Consider the following 20,919-nt stretch of genomic DNA (forward strand, 5'->3'; position numbering starts at 1 on the left):
TACAAGATGACCATAGCTTGCTTCATACCAACAATCTCTGTGGGATCGACCCTTACTCACGTAATGTTTATTACTTGGACGACCCAGTACACTTGCTGGTTAGTTGAGCGAAGTTGTGAAATTATGTTTAGACCATGGTATTGAGCACCAAGTTTTTGGGGCCATTACCTGGGAATCAATTTCGAACAACAATTTAAGTATGAATCACAATTTCATCCACCACACTACAACTGAACTTTCAAGCTTGATTTTCGTCAAGTTTTCATCAAATTTTCAACAAGAGTTAAGCATGTAAACATTCAATTTCGAGCATAGTCAAACCGTTCAGCAATTACACAACAAGAATATAATTAATTAAGATTAATTTTACCAAATTCTATCTTAGTTTGTTGCTCCAAAAATCGGTTGCATTTCCAAGTGTTTCTAGCTCACTTTTTCTCCTAAATCCAATCAAGAATAACTTTAAATTTCAAAAACTTCAACTGACTAAACCTTAATCAACTTATTAGGAAGGAATTTCTCACCTTAAACTTGCTAGAAATAGAAGATCCTTGGCTCACAAATCAAATTAATCAAGAGATCTATGAAAAAACAAAGAAACACAAGTTTCAAGCATGGCTCTCAAAATCGAACTGAACAAAGAGAATGAGCAACCACCAAACCTAAATTTGAACCTTGAAAAGTGACATGGATCTGAAGTGGAAGAAGAGAGGATCACTTTAATCAGTTCAAAATTTTGATCAGAGTTTTGGTTAGGAAGAAATCAAGCTTTGAAGATCAAAGAACCATGGAATTTTCTCTTTTCTCTTTTCTCTTGTTCTTCAAGTTCGGTTGGAGGAGAGATAAGGGCTGCTAGGTTTCACTTTGTGAGTAAAAAAAATATGGCTAATGGTGATGGATTGGTAAAAAAAGTTTATTACAAATATCTTAGGTGGTTAATTATTAAAGCTAGATGTATTAGAACCCAAGTAGTACAATATATAGAGGTAAACATCTGAGCTACTAGTATAAATGACAATAGTAACATGATAAGTATGAGAATAGAAGGTATATGATGAGACATTAGCACAACTAAAGTCATCAGAGAGTGCTGGCATTAACCTGCACTAGTAGATTGTGAGTCTGGTTATTATATTACTAATCTTATCTTCTTTTTTAATTGAAGCATATCAAATAATATTGTAATAATACCCAAGTAGCTCAAATAATTTTTTCTCGCGATTCAAGTCTTGCTCGTTAAACTGAGACTAACCACGGAAATCAGAATTTCGAAATTCCTAGCTAAAGCGGCTCAAAAGCTAGGTTTTTTGTGACTAAGTCATCGAGCTTTGCTCAGTAGAGGTGTGTGTTCCATGATGATGCAGTGCTGACGCAATAGAGGTGTTTGCTTACTCGATGATGATGCAGTAGAGGTGCTTGCTTCACTGAATTTTAAGAAAAATTATGTTTCATGAAAAAAGTTTCATTTCACAGAAAACTAGGTCAGTACAAGAATGAGTGATTGAGGATTTAGTATTCTCTTTGTAACATCTTCCTTAAAATTCGAGAGAACACTTAATCATAAAATCGGTTCCTTAGGACTTCTCATACTCTTGAACTCGATTCTTAGTATTGAGCCTAGAAAAATGTCTAGAATAGTGTTACTGTTATATCATATTGTTCAACAACCAAATTGAAAATACTATTTAACAAATTAAACACCTAACCTGGAGAAGAAAAGAGAATGCAATATATGACAACGCAACGATTGGACCATGTTATTTTGACGGGGAGTAATAGTGGTTCTAGAGCTTCCAATTTTAGAAGGAAAGATGTAATAAAAACTGTTAGCAAATGTATCTGTGGGCTTGATGCGGCATTGGTGGAATCTGGTACTATAAAAAAAATCCTTGGAGATGGTTCATCCATTGTCTTCTATGGGTGGTTTGTATAAGGATTAATTTTTTAACGGGTTTTGAGTTTGTGATTTACATTGAAAAAATTTATGTATTTGCAAACAAAAAAATTGTCAATATTTTGTCTAAGTTGATGATATTAAAGGTGATTAGGTGGGTTTGGCCAAAGCTTTAGTTAGGGTAAAAAAGGATGAGGTTGAAGCTACTATTCAACTGAGAGAATTTGAAAGAAATGATAATGATGAGTCAAAGAAAAACATTACACTCAAAAAATTATTCCATACACAATGGCCAAATTTTCAAGCATAATAACTTAGCTTCTAGACACATTTTTCAATCATATTATACTTAGAACTAATTGAAAATTTTTAACATCTAAAATTCCAAAAAAACCAAGCATAAAAATAGAACTAATATCCACCATTTTAAACAATATGAAAGAATGAAAATAGTTTTCTATGAATCAAACAATAACCCAAATGCAACATGTACGAGATATCTCTGGTATGACTTGTGAGATAGATCAGGGACTTGCGGGCCAAGGCAATCGTCGGATTATCTAACCGGAGCAATGGGGATAGTACTTGCAAAGATACTTCGATGCTCAAGTCAGAATAGATCCCAGAGGTATATAGTGTGTATAATGAATGACATACCTGAGGGGGCCTCTGGCTTTCCTTTATATAGCTGGTGAAAGTTCTCATCTTATCTTATATGGCTTAAAATAAGGGAAGTATTTAAATTCGAATATTAGTTAGAGGATGTGGAGTTGATTTGGTACCATTAGGGAAAAGTGGGGGCCAATCTCGGGTATCCGAGTTAAGGGTCATTTCGGTGTGGGACCCAAGTGTCGGGTCCGTGATAGTTGTCCCCGCAACGAGAGAGCAAGTAGGGTCGACTGCATCGCTAGAGGATTATTTTACTCGCCATTCATGGTTTTATCAAAATTTTGGGCTCCTGAAAGGAGACCCGCTCAAGGGTAGCCGGTATGGCTTGCTTCGGCGTGGGACCTGGGACCCATATTTTGTGAGCGTGCTTGATGTCGTCGCCTTTTGCGATTGTGAAGAGCTCGTGATCTGGGTTTCGTTGGTCAGGGTCGGGGGTCGAGGGGTTCCTTGGATGTCTCGCGATTTGCATCCCGGGAGATCGTCTCGGGTCTTTGGTCGGTTTGGGCGTCTTACTATATGCCCGTTGTTCTTCCCGAAGGAGAGTTTGTCAGTTATATTTTTCCAAGCGTCATGATAGCATTTAATGTGAGGGGACGTTTCGGTTTTTTCTTTCATTTTTGCTTTTGTCTTTTCATTTTCCAAAAACATTTGGAAGACCATTTCTTCTTCTTTTCTCTATTTTCCTTGCTCTCTCTTCCCCTTTTCTGCTTCGTATTTTTCTTCTCTAAATTCTTTGGTTCATTTGTACACCTTCAGGCATTTGTCCAGTGTCTTTTGCAGCTTTTTCGACTTTTCTTTTTTTATCAGGTTAGTGCTCTTCTCTTATTCTTTTGATTTTTTTCTTTCTTCACTTTGTGTTTGATTGTTTTCGGATAGGGATAGTGGGTTTATTGAAGGAGATGATCACCACTGTCTTTGAGTGTGATTTTAGTTTATTGTAGATGGTAGATTTGGTGTTTTGTGGTTTTCCACCGTATGGCTCTGGTGGGTTGATGGTGGTGCTCCTCTCCTTTTTTAAGTATGTCTCGGTAGAGGAGTGATGGCATTGGTGCTCTGGTAGTCCTAACCGGTGGTGTTTGCTCGACGTATTACTGGGTGACTTCCGATGTTTGGGGATGCTATCTCGGATGACGGAAGCGGATCTCCAGTAGCTCCGCGATCAGGGGGCGATTTGCGGAGGCGACGACGCCGAGCATTAGTATGAGCTCTGGATCTCTGGGGTTAACAAGAGGGTTTGTTATATAAACCCTGACTCACCCGTCGTGTTGGATTGGATGTGGGTATACGAGTCGATGTTTACGCAGCTCGGCATGTGACTTTCTCTCTCTGCCTTTGTTCAAGCGCTGTTAAATTAATGTTCCATGGTACCGTCTCAACTACACTCAAATAGCTAGGCAGCCATCTGAACCTTTGAGCTTGTTTGCGATTATCTGGAGCTCCCAGTCTCGGTAGATGTATTTTTGTTTTATTTTCTATGCATCCTTCCGACCAAGAAAGGAAACATAAGAAGGGATATGTTTCGTTTAGGGCTCATCCTAATCGACACATTTTTTGCCTGTTTGAGGACTCTTTTCATAGATTTAAAAGGGAATATTTCAAGGTGCGCCCCTGCTCAGGGTCACTATCCCATTTGGTTGACTTTGGAAAGAGAACGTCACTTTGTGACGTATCGGAATTTCAGTGTTGGGGCGTCGTATCTGACGCGAGTTACCTATGAGGGATTGTCTCCGGAAAATAAGGATACCTCTTATGTCTTCTAGCACGTCTTTTCGGAGCGTCCGCTGAATCCTCGGGACATTTTGGGGGATCGGCAATGTGCCGAGCTTATATTGGTGTGTAATCTTCCTTTATTTTTCCTTGTTTCCTGGGTTTGTGACTTACACTTTTCCTTTTGGTTTTTTCAATTCAAATGGCCAGTGGCTTGAGTACTTTGGGGAGGTTGAAGGCTGCTATAGGTCAGGAGGTGAGTGCAGATACTTCTCCTTCTACTCTTTTATCCCGACCTCAAGTAGACTCTCGGACTGTTTCTCAGGAGCTGATCTCGGCTGAGGGTAGGGGTCCTGTTTCCCCTGGTCCGGTGGTTATGGGGCCCGAGGAAGAAGTGATTGTGGTCTCGGCTACCGAAGCATCCCAGAAGTGGAAGAGGCGGGGGAGGGCAGCAGTGAGAACTTAGAGGAGGAGGCTCTAGTGCCTTCTGTGATGGATCAGAGTTTTGACGCTCTGACCTTCATTGATCAGCTCCTCCTTCCTGGCACGGAGGAGTTTTTCCAAGATTGCAACGTTGCCGGAAAGGCGAAGTTGGCGTATCGTGCCCTCTTCTGTTCTACTGTGATAGTTCGGAAAGCGGAGCCAATGATTGTCCAAGTTTGTGTGATGGATGGGAAGTTGCGTCAATCCCAGGCTGATGTTGGCAAACTGAAGGAGAAGTTGGAAGCGGTGTTGAGATGGCTAGGCTGAAGGCTGTCAAGGATGTCGAGGATGCCGGGACCGAGTTGCTTTGTCTTTTCGAGGCCGAGACTTTGCTTTTATCCCAGCTTGGGGGTGAGCGTAAGCGGACCTCAAACGTTGAGTCTCAAGCTGCCATTCTTCTAGCTGAGGTGTAGGCTTTACAGGTCGAGGTGACAAGCTTGAAAAAGGAAAATAGGGAGCTGCTTGCAGATGTGAAGGGCACAATTTCTGCTACCGAGGAGACGATGAAGGCCCATGCTTTGGTTCTTGCACCAGGTGTGGACGTGTAGGCCGATGAAGGCCCATTACTTTGTTGTGATGGGGCCGTTGAGGCCGTTTACTCTTAAGCCGTTATTATGACTTTATTTTGTGGTTGTGGGGTGGTCTAGGCCATTTAAGCCATTTTTGTGACTTGTGGTCTTTATAGTGGGATGTTTATAATAATGGACTTTTGGTGGGCCGTGTTAGTTTGTGGATAGCCGTCTTTTAGTTCGTGTCATCTGTCAGGGTAGTATTTTTTGAAAAAAAAGAAATAAAATTTTTATTAAGATGTTGGGCCTCGTTAAAACCTCCCGAAGTGTGTAGAAAAGAGTACTCGATGATAATATATGCGAAAAATAAGCAGACAAAATAAAAGGAGAAAAAAGAGAAACTAAATATGATATTTCCCAACTTGATGTTCTTAGGTCTAGTAGCGCCGTAGATTGGCAGCATTCTATGTTCTCGATATTTTGGTTCTGTCAAGTCGTTCGAGTTTGTAGGCTCTTTTCTCAATCACTGTCTTTGTACAGTAGGGGCCCTTCCAGTTGGGAGTGAGTTTTCATTTTCTGGGAGTGGGGGGACCGATGTTGTTCCATAAAGAAAATCACTAATCTAGCATTCGAACTAGCCTAAGAAAGCTATACAACTACTAATTTTTCAGTGGATCTATCCCAAAGTGAAATACTACAACATAAAATCTATGCTAAGCTGAAATTTTCCCAAAACATGCTGTCAACCTCAAACCATCAGTCGTCGCTATCAGAAGAGAAATCTCTATCACATCTAGGTACTCCCCAAGGTTCTCATCATCATCATCAGAAATTTCTATAACTTCTGAAGCATCTCCAATGCTGGTGTCACTTCTAATATCTAGGAGTGCAGGGCTGATCGAGAATGCTGGTCCGTTTGCTTTGATCGAGAATGATGGTCCAATTGTAGGTATCTGATCTAATGTCTCTATAAAAGGTCTAGACTGCTCTTCGGTCTGTACGTCAGACAAAGGTGATGAAATTGGTTGTAGAGAAAGATCTCACTCAGGCACAGACTTAGGCATGTGCTGCTCAACTAGGTCCGACGAGAGAACAACCAAGGTAAATGTATTAAAATGAAAGTAATAATACACATATATATATATGTTATTAATATAAATGACATAAGTAATATAATGATTAAAATAAATAAAAATATATGATGAAGCATTAGCAACTCTAAAGTTATCAAGGAGTACCAATATTTATTTATATCGACGAATATCAAACTCGATAATAATAATATTATTATCTAAACTCTATTATGTTTATAGCACATAAAATAAATAAATAATATAATAATAAAATTATATTATTATTTACTTGCAAAGTTCAGAAATGATTCGTCAAAATAAAAACTAACTACTGAAAAATCAAAACGTCTTTTAATTACGAAAAAATAGAATGTTGTATTTGGACCTCTATAAATCAAGTTATAATCACTTGAGTATGAAAAAAATTAAAATTGACAAACATTTCGTAAATTACTCTTTAATTGTAATTTTTTTAAAAAATATAACCTGAATCCACAATATTTCTAAAATAAGTAAATAACTACAAATACTTGATTAATTTTAAAACTTAACTAAAAATGTAAGATTTTTTTATTTAAAACTAAAAAGAATTAATAAAAAAACTATAAAAACTATTAAATATGCCTAAGTATCAATGATATATCATGTAACACGGAAATAATGTTATTCCGTGTGAAAACTTTTATCAGAAATTCACTATATCCATAAAACATAATCTTACAAGATTAATCATATATAATTAAAATATTATTAAATAAAATATTTACTAATATTAATAAAAAATATTTTTAATATATTTTTTATGAAAATCCATCTTATAATGATAATGTCATAATATTATTTATTCTAAAAATTTAAATTGATAAAAAAATAATATAAATAATTATATTTTTAATAATTTTTAAATAAAAATTTTTTTTAGATTTATTTAATTTTTTACATAAATATTTTTTTATTTATTTTATATATATTTTTTTAATTTATTAAAAATCGAACTCCAAACTTTTTAAGTATAAAATTTGAATACCATTTAAAAAGTTATTTCTTCTCAAAGTTTAATCTAATAAAAAAATAAAACAACACAATAATTATATCTCTATCAAATCAAACATATAAATAAACCTAGACAAATTTATTGAAGTTTCAGTACTAGATCACTACCTCAGATATGAAATCCAATTCAATAAAAGAAAGTCTAAATTCGGTATTTTTATTATAATTTAGTCAGCACTTAATCATAAAAGAAAAATGAGTAATTTTATATATTAGATGTTATTTTATACCATTAAAAATATTGATGATAATTAATTAATGGTTGAATATCACAAATTCTGTTAGCTCTCTAGCATTCATCGAGTTATACTAGATAACTAATAATTTTTGAATAACATGAACAACCACCAATAAATCAAAATACACTATAGTTCTAAATTATCTACCTAAATTTTAATATTAGAATAATTATCTATACACCTAACAAAATAAATATTTAATATATATTCATTATTCACATTATTTAATATTTTAATTTCATTGCCTGTCCATACTTTTTTTAGTAATTATAAAAATAGCCTTACATACAGCAACCCATATTGCCAAGTCACGCCAGTACAATGCCCCTCGATACAAACCTAGCTGTTAATGAGTAAGAAACTCAATTAATTCAATTATATTATATATACCTCCTTTTCTCTTACATACAAATATAACCGCCATAGAAGAAACAACAAAATTTTGGAACAGTCCTCGTGAGAACACAGATAAAAACAAATAGGAATATATCAAAACTAATTAAAATTAAAGCAATAGTGGCCTATGGATCTCTTGGAGAGATTCGTATTATTAATTAGTACTGTGATCTCTTATGGATCACAACAGACATGCATGGAATGAAAAGAACAATATCAAGAACCAGAAGTATCCGAAATTCTCAGCAACCACAAGCAATGATCATCACTATTAATCACACACAAAACGGGCGAAATTCTTTATGGGGTTGCTATATCTCTAAACAAGGAAACAAATCTGATATTTAATCTGTAACTTAAAATTTTTATACGCCATCAACACAGAACTACAAGTTAATAAGAAATCATAGGCTAATATTTTTACTATATTTTCCATTTTTTCATGTAATGACCATTAAGCTATAAAACAGAAAACATCTTGTTCTTTTCCTTTTTCCATTTTTTTGGTGTCCTCTCTCTAACTCTAAGGTTTCAGCTGGTTATGCAGACCTTTACTCTTATAGAACATAGAACGATGCATCTTATTATTAGTGTCCCTCTCATCCTTTCCGATCTTTCTCTTAGGATGAAGAAAATTGAACCAAAACCCACAAACACCACCTTCATAATCTTCATCATGATGATCTCTCTTTCTAGCTTGAGTAGCAACCGTTGACATTGACTTTCTCCTCATGATCACATGCTTAAATAACACCGGAAAAATGGGCCCGGATGAGGATCCACAATGCACCGGAGAAGGACAAGAAGAAGTAGAACATAAAGAATCATAATACGAAGACAATGAAGACACAGAGGAAGAGGATGTATAAGAGGAACATAAGGAGGTTGTTACTCTACGGCGATGCGAGAAAGCGGCCGGCAGCTTGGCGAGCTTTTCCTTTAAGCAAAGAGAACACACGCCGGGGGATTGTTGGTGTTTTGGGTGCTTTTTGCAGCAGCCGCCGTTGGGCTTGACTCGGCCAACGACGGTGGAAGCGTCTTTTTGCTTTGTGAAAGGTCTTCTACGAATTCTTAAGTTTCCCATCTTGTAAGATTCTTCATCATTTCAAAATGTGGAAAAGTTGGTTCACACACACTTATATATAGATATAGAATAGAATTAGAATGAAGAAGGGGCGCACGTCTGTGTGTGTATACGAGCTTGCACTTTCTATGATAGTTCACGGTAGCTTCCTCGTGTTTCTCTTCTTAAAGTAATCTTTTGACGGTTTTCATTTTTGCTTTTCTATTTTCTTTTTTCCCGAGGAATGTTACACATACGTAATGTTTGAATCGCTCACTTAAAAAAATTAAAATATCTAAGTTGATTCGTAATTATTCTTTGTAAGATGTAATTTGATGGATGAGATATAAAAGTTTTTAAAATCGGATTTACAACTATTTTTTTAATTCTAAAAAACAAATTCAATAATTGGGAGCAATATTTTTTGAGGATGCGAGAAATTAAAATTGATTTGAAAAATTAAAGGTTTGCATAATTTAAAATAATTAATAGTGTTACATAATTTTTTAGTTTATAATGTCGTTTTTTTAATTTCTTAGTCAGTTAAGTATTTTTTGTTTATAAAAACGACTGTAATTGACTATTAGTCATTTTTAATTTGTCAAATTTAGTAATTTTTTAAAAAATACTTTATCATTTTTATTTTTTTAAGTTATTTTTGTGGATGCCAAAATCTTTTCGGTATCATTTTATGTAGTATATTCAAACTTTATTTTATAACTAACTTGATTCATAAATGTGGCTTTGAATGTAATTTTGTATGTTCGTTTAAAGTTGAAAACTCACCTACAATTCTTTTTATGTAAAATTGATGTTAAAAATCATTGGATTATGATTTGATATGTTTGCTCAAATTATTATTAAATAATTTTTAATTATTAATTTTGTAAAATTTTAAATTTTTAAAAATTAAATAATAAATTGATAAAAATAATAATATTTTTAAAGTAACTTTAAGAATTAAAGTAGGTTTTAAATTAATACCATATTCTCTAATTTTATTAAAATTACACTACCCTAATTAACTCAAAAATTTTCAAATTGAAATTCTAACTCTAATTTTATTTTAATACACACCCTACACTCTCTAACCCTAAATCTAGCTGTCACCAATCCCCCTTCCTAAAAACACACATACGAGCAGAAAAGAAAGGGAAGAGAGAAGGGTGAGAGCTACTCAGAAAAGAGAAGGAAGGGAGAAGAAAGGAAGAAAGAGATGGCACCGGTGGGTGTCACTGCCACTGTCGCCAAAGTCATGTTGTCGTGGAGAGAGTAGAACCGCAAGGGAGAGACACACGTGAGGAGGAAGCTTCACGGAGGAGTGAGAATGAGCCAGGGAGAGATGGACGTTGCGTTGCTGCTGTCGCACCTGGGTGCGGTCGTCGAAGCCACGATCGCTGTCGTTGCTATCACCAAGAGAAGGAGGAAGAGACACGTCCGAGAGAGAGAGAGAACCAAGGAGAGAGATGCGCGAGGGAGGCTACGACGGAGAAGGAGGACGCGTTGTCTCGTTGCTGCCGCGGTTACTTTCATCGCCGACATGTCTTCTTGTCGTTGTCGTTGCCAGAGCTTCTATCATCATTGTCGGAGCTCTGTTGTCACCAGAAAACACTGTTGGTAGGGGTGTTCTTGTTCTGGTTTCCGTTCTTTCAATTTCTAAGGATATTGTGTTCACGGCGATGTTGCTACAGTTGGCATTGAGGTTTTTCGTCATCATCGGAACTGCCACGGGAGTTATTGCCACTCTGTTTCCATGTTTCTCCTTTTGTTACATAGTTATCTCTATTCCGAAATTCTTGTGCCAGCGTATAAAATATTCAGTTATTCTTGATTAAAGATTCTGAGGTTTTGGTAACGTAGGGTCGAGTTCTGGTTATTGCATGTTGCGATTAGAGTTGTTGTTATTGTTGCGAAGTGGTTTAGAGTTGTGGTTGTGGTTGCCGCTGTTGCGAGCCAAGGAAAAAAAGGAATTTAATGCGTTTAATTATGCAAATTGTGGTTAACCGAGTTAGGGCTGCTTTTCTTAAACTTATTTTACTTTTAAAAATTGTTACAAGTCGATATTAATGGAAAAATATATTTTTATGATTATGTAAGTCTTATGAATTGAAGTGAATTATTTTAAATGAATGAAATTGTTTGCTCAATCGAGTTATTGATTGGTTGAGGTGGCTGAAAAGTGTGATTCTTAATTGATTATGTGAAAGTTGGTTTAAATTATGATTTACTGGGTTAGTTAGTTGAATTTTGGATTTTGTTGATTTCCTTGAGTTGAGTTATTGTTGTTGCGATAATGGTTTATTGAAAGTGATTTGAATGATTGAGAGATGTTTGGTTTGAGTTGTTTGGGACCCTTGAAGGGTGAAAAAGTCCAAATTTTAGAGGAGATGTTGCCAAAATTTTTATAAAAATTGGAGATTTGGTTTGAAGTGTTATTTAGAAAAGTTTGGATTCAAGAATTATATGATTTGATTTGGATTTATTAAGAAAAGAAACGAATTATGTTTTGGAGATTTATTTATTAAAAAATTATTATTTTTTGAGTTTGATTTATTAAGAAAAGAATTATACCATTTGAATTCGATTTATCAATAAGAGAATTATATTTTAAGTTTGATTTATTTGAGAAAAGAATTATGTTTTGAGTTTGACTTATTAAGAAAAGAATTTTGTTTTGAGTTTTAATTTATTAAGAAAAGGATTATTTTTTAGTTTGATTAAAGAATTATATTTTAAGGAGTTTTGGTGGATTTACAGTATTTAAATTTGATAGATAAAGAGAGGTGATTTGTGAGTATTTTGAAAAGTTATTAAACTCGAGAATGAAGTTAAATTGAGTTTTATGCGATTAATTCAAATATGAGAGTTATGCTTTTGAGTAATTTCAAATGGAATTGAAGGATGTGTTATTGAAGTTAAATTTTAGATTTTTTATTTGGTGAAACTGAGTCTGATTGAGAGATACCTCCCAGGATAGATGCAAGGTGTAATTCGTTCCACTTGCTCCTAGTTGAGAATGACATCTGTCTAGGTAGATGCAGTGGCATTGTTCCATTTGCTCCGGGTTAAGGATTGAGCCTCTCTGGTAGACGCAAGGATTAGAGTTTGTCTCACTTGCTCCCAATTGTTATTTGAACTTTCTGGATAGATGCAGCGGCATTGTTCCACTTACTTCGGAATGTGATGAGGTGTATTTGCCTAAGTAAGATGCAAGGGTTAGACTATTGTCCCATTTGTTTCAGGTTGAGAGTTGAGACACCTAGGTAAGACGCAAGGATTGTGGCTTTATCCCACTTACTCTGGGTAAAGGTTTGAGACACCTGGGTAAGATATAAGTGTGTGATTTTGTCCCACTTGTTCCGAGTTGAGATTTTAGACACTGGATAAGATGCAAAGGTTGCGGTTTATCCCACTTGCTCTGAGTATCCCACTTGCTCCGAGTTGAGATTTTAGACACCGGGTAAGATGCAAGGATTGTGCTTTGTCCCACTTGCTCCAGGTTAAGCGGGTAAGATCCAAGGATCGCGATTTAGTCCCACTTACTCCGTGTTGTGGTGTTTCATATCCAGGTTAGCTACCGGATGTGTCAGGTTTCATTGTATAATCGACAGATGAGTTCATTGGCCATAGGGCAGACATGCATCATGTGCATTTGTGTGTATTGTTTTAGTGTGCATCTTATACTTCATTTGCCTTCTTGATTAGTTACACTATATGCTATTTGATCTAATTGTTGTATATGTTCTCTTTACTTGTGTATTTTTTATATTATTTTGTCTGTACTTGAACAACTGAGAGATTTTTTATGCTGCTGGTGGTGACATTGAGGGTTGTTCCTGATGTGGTACTGGCTGTAATTGTCCTCTGATTGTATTTGCCTTGTACCGTATGATGTCGGTAATTGATTATATTTTGAGACTGAGTTTTGATGGTGAGTTAATTTGATTTGTGCTAGAAGTTGTGATTGATTTTAATTGGGCCGGAGGCCATGATTGATTTGGTTTGGGCCAAAGGGCCGTGATTTGACATGAATTGGACCGGAGGCTATAATTTGATTTGATTATATGTTGGGGTGGAGGCCGTACTTGATTATGTTATAGAATATTAATTGAGTTTTGAAATTCATATAATTAAAGAAGTGAACTTTGAATTTTGGATAATTAATTGTTAATTTTTATTAATAGATTCATAAGACGAGTGATAATCGCTGTAATTGAAATCAATTCTTTTCTTTATACATATCCTTTTATGACAATTCTTAAACCCTCTATTGAGAACCTGCAAGGACGTTGTTTTCACTTTCTACAGATTTTTCTTTTAAGGACGGACGAAGAGTTTTGCACATTTGATTGTTGTATATATATGCGAGGAAAAACTTAGCAATACGATTTTTAGTTAAAAACTTATATCTTATTATTAAATATTTAAAAATTGTTGTAATATTCTCATTATTAAAATAGTGTATCTAGAAGTGTGGCATTCTAATAGTAAAATTGTTACAAATTTTTTTGAATGGAAATTGCATATTAATTATTATCTTATTTGAATGTTAATGTGAATTAAAAATAAAATTTTAAAAAATTGGTTTAAATTATTGGCTAATTAATAACTAGTTATCTAATTAAAAAATCATATAATATATGCATTCTAACAATATTATATTTTTTAATAATATTTTTTTAATTAATTATGTTTTCTATTTGTAAGAAGTCACTACTATTTTTATATAGTTTAAGTTTTATAATTATTCTTCACACATAAAATTTATAACCAACTCCAATATACTGATTTTTCACAGTAATATAGTATAAAGTACAAATACTTTTTTTATTTGTCGTGTTTTTTATCGGATACATTTTGGATGCGACACATTGATATTTATTCGATACACGTGTCTTTTTTGTGTATTCAACTATGCCTTAATAAAAAAATTCTTCAAACACGCTTGAACACACTTAAATACTATCTCGTGTCACTGTGTTGAGTCTTATTCTTAACATGTATGCTTAAAATGAATTTAAAAATAATATATATTATTAATTATTAAACAACAACAACAACAACAACAACAACAACAAAGCCTTGTCCCACTAAGTGGGGTCGGCTACATGAATCAACCGACGCCATTGTGCTCTGTCATGTATCATGTCTATAGAGAGACCGTTTACATGTAGATCTCATTTGACCACCTCATGGATGGTCTTCTTAGGTCTTCCTCTGCCTTTCGCCCTTTGTCCATCTTCCATCTCATCAACCCTCCTTATTGGATGTTCTATCGGTCTTCTTCTCACATGTCCAAACCACCTGAGACCCGATTCAACCATCTTTTCCACAATGGGTGCTACTCCAACTCTCTCCCTTATATCTTCATTCCTTATTTTATCCAATCGCGTATGACCACTCATCCATCTCAACATCTTCATCTCTGCCACACTCAGCTTATGTTCGTGCTCCCCTTTAGCCGCCCAACACTCCGTACCATACAGCATAGCCGGTCTTATAGCGGTGCGATAGAATTTACCTTTAAGTTTTAAAGGCACTTTTTTGTCGCATATAAAACCAGATGCACTCCGCCATTTTGACCAACCTGCTTGGATCCTATGATTTACATCATGTTCAATCTCTCCATTATCCTGTATGATGCACCCAAGATACTTAAAACTTTTAACTTTTCCTAGGATGTTTTCTCCAATCTTCACCTCTATATTAGGGTTTTTCCTTCTCAGACTGAACTTACATTCCATATATTCCGTCTTACTACAGCTTATGCGCAGACCATTCACTTCTAAAGCTTCTCTTCATAACTCCAACTTCTTATTTAGGTCTTCCCTTGACTCTCCCATAAGGACGATATCATCGGCAAAAAGCATGCACCATGGTACAAGCTCTTGGATGTGCTCTGTGAGTACTTCCAAGACTAATGTGAAAAGGTATGGACTTAAGGATGATCCCTAGTGTAATCCTATACCAATAGGGAATTCCTCCGTCACACCACCTTGAGTCTTCACACTAGTTGTGGCCCCATCATACATGTCTTTAATTGCTCGAATATATGCGATCCTTACTCTCCTTTTTTCTAAAACCTTCCATAAGACCTCCCTTGGTACCCTATCATACGCTTTTTCCAAATCAATAAACACCATATGGAGATCCCTTTTATTACTACGATACCTCTCCATCATCCTTCTTAATAGGTATATTACTTCAGTGGTAGATTTTTCTGGCATAAATCCAAATTGGTTCTCTGTTACTTGTGTCTCTTTTCTCAACCTCCGTTCTATCGCTATTTCTCATAATTTCATAGTATGACTCATAAGCTTAATCCCTCTATCGTTTCTGCAACTTTGTATATCCCCCTTATTTTTATAGATAGGTACCAAGGTGCTCTTTCTCCACTCATCAAGCATCTTCTTTGACCTCAAAATCTCATTAAAAATCTTGGTTAACCAGTTGATGCCTTTTTTCTCCAAGCCCCTTCCAAACCTCAATCGGGATATTATCAGGTCCTACTGCCTTGCCATTTTTCATTTGCTTTAGAGCCTCTTTTACCTCGAAGTCTCGAATCCTTCGATAGTAGTCAAAGTTTTAATCTTCTTCCCTTGTGCATAATCGACCAATGCTCGGAAGAGTCTTCTGTCCCTCATTAAATAACTCGTAGAAGTAGCTCTTCCACCTTTCATTAATCTTCTCCTCTTGAGCCAACACCTCTCCATCCTTATCCTTTATGCACTTAACCTGATCCAAATCTCTCGTTCTTCTTTCCCAGCTCTTTGCGATTCTATATATACCTTTTTCTCCTTCTTTCGTGCCCAAAGATTGGTAGAGACCCTCATATGCTCTTATTTTTACTTCACTTACAGCCACTTTTGTCTCTTTCTTAGTCGCCTTATATTTTTCCCAATTATCTGCATTACGGCATAAAGACCACTCTTTAAAGCATTCCCTTTTTATCTTTATCTTTTCTTGTATACTCGCATTCCACCACCAGGACTCCTTGTCTCTTGGTCCTATTCCTTTAGATTCACCAAAACTTTCTTTTACTGTTCTTCTAATAACTTCTGCCATCTCCCTACACATCTCTTCCGCGCTTCCATTCCCATCCCACTTTGCCTCTTCCCCTACCCGTCTTAGGAAGCTTCTTTGTTCCTCACCTTTCATCCGCCACCACCTCATCCTTGGGTTCTTCATATGATGTCTTTTCCTCAACTTTTTCTCAACGCGAAAATCCATGACGAGCACCCTATGTTGTGTTGTCAAACTCTCTCCCAGGATAATTTTACAGTTAATACAAAATTTCTGGTCGACTCTCCTCAACAAGAAAAAGTCGATTTGAGAGCTTGTCATGCCACTCTTATAGGTTATAAGATGTTCGTCTCTCTTTTTAAAATATGTATTTGCGATGAGACAATCAAAAGTTGAGGAAAAGTTCAAAATAGTTTTACCCTCGGCATTGATCACCCCGAAACTATGGCCTCCGTGAATACTCCCATATTTAGTCACTTCTCTCCCAACATGGCCATTTAAATCTCCTCCTAAGAAAATCTTATATCCCAAAGGTATGCCTTGAACCAAACTCTCTAGATCCTCCCAAAACCTTATCTTGTGTTGTTCGTCCGAACCCACTTGTGGTGCATAGGCGCTAATCACATGGAAAGCACATCCCTCCACCACAAATTTGATAAAGATGATCTGATCTCCCACACTCTTGACATCCACTACGTCCCCATTCCTATTCTTCAACTTTCCTGTATACCAAAGTTTGAAACCAAAAGTATCCAACTCCCTAGCCTTTGCACCAACCCATTTTGTTTCTTGTAGGCACATAATGTTAATCTTCCTCCTTGTCATGGTATCCACCACCTCCATGGACTTTCCTGTTAGAGTGCCTATGTTCCATGTCCCAAATCTCAACCTTCTGTCGCTTCGACCTTTACCTTTTACTTTGTGAACTAGCTTATTTACCCTCGTTTGTTCACGAAAACGCGAGAACCCTTGCTCATTTAACACTATATCCGGGCACCGATGCAGCGGCTCTTGCTTTGACACCGTACTCGAGCCATACGGCGCGTTGCTTCTGGGCAACGACCTAGTTTTAACGCACTAATGTCTTTGATTCATGTCAATGGGGTTCGGCTATATTTTTATGTTGGTTGCCGAAGACCTAACACAACCTTCCTTTTTTATCCCTTGCTTCCTTTAATATATCAAAAAAATACTAAAATATCATTATAATTTATCTAAAAATAGTTTATATTTTATATATATGCTGTATATTTCTGTGTTTTATAAAATTTTTAAATTCGCATATCTATGTATCCTATATCGTGTCATGTCCCATATCCATATTAATATCCATACATCATAGGTAATATACCTAGTTGGACTAAAAAAACAAAAAAAAGAAGTGCCACTCTAGCTACAAACTTCCTATATATATGTTCCAAAGTAAATAAATACACTTTATGTAAGGATGTGACGTGATTTAAATTAAACTTTTGATAATTAATATTAAAGAGTTCAGTTCAATTTCAATCTTATTTGCACTTTCTATGCATAAATTTAGCTTCTTTCTCTTCTCCCGTTTCTTTCCGTCTATGAAAATTTAGTCCACCATATTAATTCTTGAGACGTATAATTTATTGTCTATCCATGGTCTTCTAGTTTTATATAATAACGACATACGTGAACCAAGAAAAGAATTTCAACAATTAAGTTTATGCTACTTCAATTTTTTTTCTAGTTTTCAAAAGAAATCAAAGCACTATTTGGTGAATTTTTTTAATAATTTTACTAAACATCTGCAACAAAAAGTTATATTGTGTTTGAGCATTACTTTGTCTTGTATGATTATTTTGTTGGTGTTTTTTATTATTTTACATATATTTTTAATACAAAATAAAAAGATAACACATAAAATATTGTTAATATATATTCAAAAGCCGTTTAAATTTCTAGTTACATTTTTTTAATATAAATAATTTTTTAACACATCTAAAATTATAAGATTGTCCACTAAGTAATTTTTTAACACAACCGAGATTCATTCAAAAATAATTATGTTTATTATTCTTGTCAAATAATTGAATGCCACACTTTGAAACAAAAAAATTAAGTTTGATAGTGTTATTTTAATTTTAATTTGGATAGAATTTAATTTTAGTTTGTTATTTTTGTTTTATTAAATTTAAATTTAAATTTGAATATTCTAAATATTTTTTATTAAATTAATATTCTAACTTTAAAAAGATATAATTTTAAAATTTAAATATATGCGAGAGAAAATTTATTATTTTATTAAATTTTTATAAATAATAGCTTATTAAAGAGTGAATTTTGATGAATACTAAGTTGCAATATTCTAATTGAGACATTAATTAATGATTTAAGTTTTTGGCATTGATCAAGAGACCATATACGGATAATATATTAATTAGTTTTATATTACGAAGTTACATATATGTTATTTTCAAAAAAAAAAATATAATTATGTACAGTGGTGGAGCTTGAAATAAAATTTTGGAGGAGTCAGATAGAAGATAATTGTCAAGATGCTTTTGATATAGACCCATTTAAGTTAAACTCGTCTAACCTCATCTCTTTGATTTGGGTGATATTGCCAAATTTAAAGCGGTTTTTCAGGATCTCGTTCCAAAGAATTAAGGTCAAACTCATCAGATGCAACACTTTGAACTTTTGAAGGTTGTATTTTACTTTCTTCGTGATTCATTAAAGTAGAAGAACTATCTACACATGTGTTGATATTGTAAAAGTTATATGTTTTTTTTTGAATATTAGCCTTTCTCTTAAAAATAAATGCATCAATTCTTTGATTTTTCATGATTATTTTATATGAAAATTTGAATATATATCTTGTAAAACATGTAAAAATGAAGTTAGAAAGACAAATATTAATTAAAATTTATAATATTTATTGAATTTTTTCCATCAATTTATACAAATAAAACAATATCAATACTTATTGAATATTCTAATATTTTTTATCATATAAAAAATTAAATTAAATAAACAGTAAAATATAAAAATAATATTAAATTACATAAATAAAAAATAGCTAATTTTTTATATTTGAACTCAAAAGTAGAGGGAGTATTGCTTATTAAATAGAGAGCTACAAAATGTGAATATACTCAATTCAGTCCAAATCCAACAAGGTTTGAATGTTTTAAAATAAAAACTATTGTGCAATAAAAGCAAAAGATGAAGATTAAATTTTGGTATTTTAAGTCATAATAAAATATTTGAACCAACTAAATTACTTTTAAAAAGTACTACTAATTTTTTTAACAAAAATTGGGAGGCCATGACCCCCTTGTCTTAACTAAGCTCCACCCTGATTATGTACTTTTTATAAGGTTTATATTTACAATTATTATTCTCGTTATAAATTGTTTTTCTTATGTGATATAGTCATAAAAATCAAGAAAAAGTTATAGAAAATTAAGTTTTAGGTAATAATTAGTTAACATTAGTCAACTAAAAGATTTAAATTTTTAAGATTTAAAGTTAAAAATCTATAATTTAGAGTCTAAAATTTAAAATAAATAAAATAATTTAAAAAAATTAACTAATATTAAAAAAAATTAGTATTCTAACTATTTATATCTTGATCCAAAGATATAGTCAAATCTAAAATAAAGGTTCACTTAAGAGATTTGATCTCATCTACATCTACCCAACTTTATAGAGGTCGAGCACAACGATAGTAGTAGTCATACTTATTTAAATAAGTGATTAACTCATAAGATATCTCCCATTTATCTAAAAGGGAGATCTCAACAACTTTCTAGCAAAAGGGAATGATTATCCACCATCAAAGGTGGAACTACACTAAAAGGTGGTTATCTATTCTACTATAAATACACTGACACTCTCAGGTATATTCAGAATCCAATCTACCAAAAACGTGCTTAAACATTTGCTAACTTAGGCATCGGAGTTCCTAGCAGGTACCACCCCCACCTCCTCACAAAAAAACTCAGACGGCAAAACTTCGGCACCAACAGAAGTCGGACGCTGCCCAAAAGGAGTCTGGACCTCACGTTCAGGACCAAAAGTAACAGTTTCAGGTAACTCTCGAAACATTGGTGCCGTTGCCAGAGAACTGGAAGTCTACATCCAATCATGGCGGATGATCAATTTGAAGACGAACATACGGCATCCAAATCTGAACTAGAGCACCATAATGATGACCGAATACTCATAATACCCCCACGACCAAATAAAGCAGGTGACCCTAATGGAGAGGGAACGCCAGGAAACCCCAAACCCAAGCAAATCAATTCAGAGGTACATCCATCCAGGAATGAGGAACCTCTACAGCTAACAGAAATTATGGGGCTTATATATGGACATGATGGCCGAAAGGAGCAACTCGAGCAGGAGATATGGTAACAAAGAGAAGATGAAAAGACCTGCAAAGAGAAGTAAGACATCAAAGAAAATTAGAAGTCGATCTACGAAATCGGAGTAGTCATGTAGAGCGGGAGAAAAGTCCTTTTAGTGGAGAAGATTCGTTCAAAGAAGAGATCATGCAGGCTAGGGTTCCAAGAAACTTTAAAATTCCCAACATGGACCTCTATGATGGATGAAGAATTGAAGATTGATGGTCAAGAAGTTATAATAAATTCTCGTTGCAAGTATAGTTTCTAAACCAAGCAATCAACCTTTCTTACAAACGTTTTGGTTGTCACAAGTAACAAACCCCTTTGAAATTGATAACCGAAGTATTTAAACCTCGGGTCGTCTTCTCAAGAAATTTCAAGGAGGTATGTTCTTATTATTGGTTATGAGTCTTGTAAATTGGGGGTCTTGA

At 34.4% G+C, this 20,919-nt stretch overlaps 1 protein-coding gene and 1 pseudogene across 1 annotated transcript; both read right to left on the bottom strand.

The window, feature by feature from the left end:
• Positions 1 to 8,132: 8,132 nt before the first annotated feature.
• On the bottom strand, positions 8,133 to 9,142 carry LOC107459146 (uncharacterized). Its single transcript, XM_016077358.3, has one exon. The coding sequence runs from the start codon at positions 9,105 to 9,107 to the stop codon at positions 8,547 to 8,549; it is 561 nt and encodes a 186-aa protein (XP_015932844.1). The 5' UTR covers positions 9,108 to 9,142; the 3' UTR covers positions 8,133 to 8,546.
• Positions 9,143 to 14,260: 5,118 nt separating this feature from the next.
• On the bottom strand, positions 14,261 to 17,213 carry LOC127740593 (uncharacterized; annotated as a pseudogene).
• Between the last annotated feature and the right edge of the window lie 3,706 nt (positions 17,214 to 20,919).

The sequence above is a fragment of the Arachis duranensis genome, chromosome 7 (assembly GCF_000817695.3).
Source record: "Arachis duranensis cultivar V14167 chromosome 7, aradu.V14167.gnm2.J7QH, whole genome shotgun sequence".
In the NCBI taxonomy this organism is placed as follows: domain Eukaryota; kingdom Viridiplantae; phylum Streptophyta; class Magnoliopsida; order Fabales; family Fabaceae; genus Arachis; species Arachis duranensis.

What these genes read in the sequence shown, in the direction of transcription:
- LOC107459146 (XM_016077358.3), bottom strand. Translation starts at nt 9,107, where the DNA reads ATGGGAAACTTAAGAATTCGTAGAAGACCTTTCACAAAGCAAAAAGAC.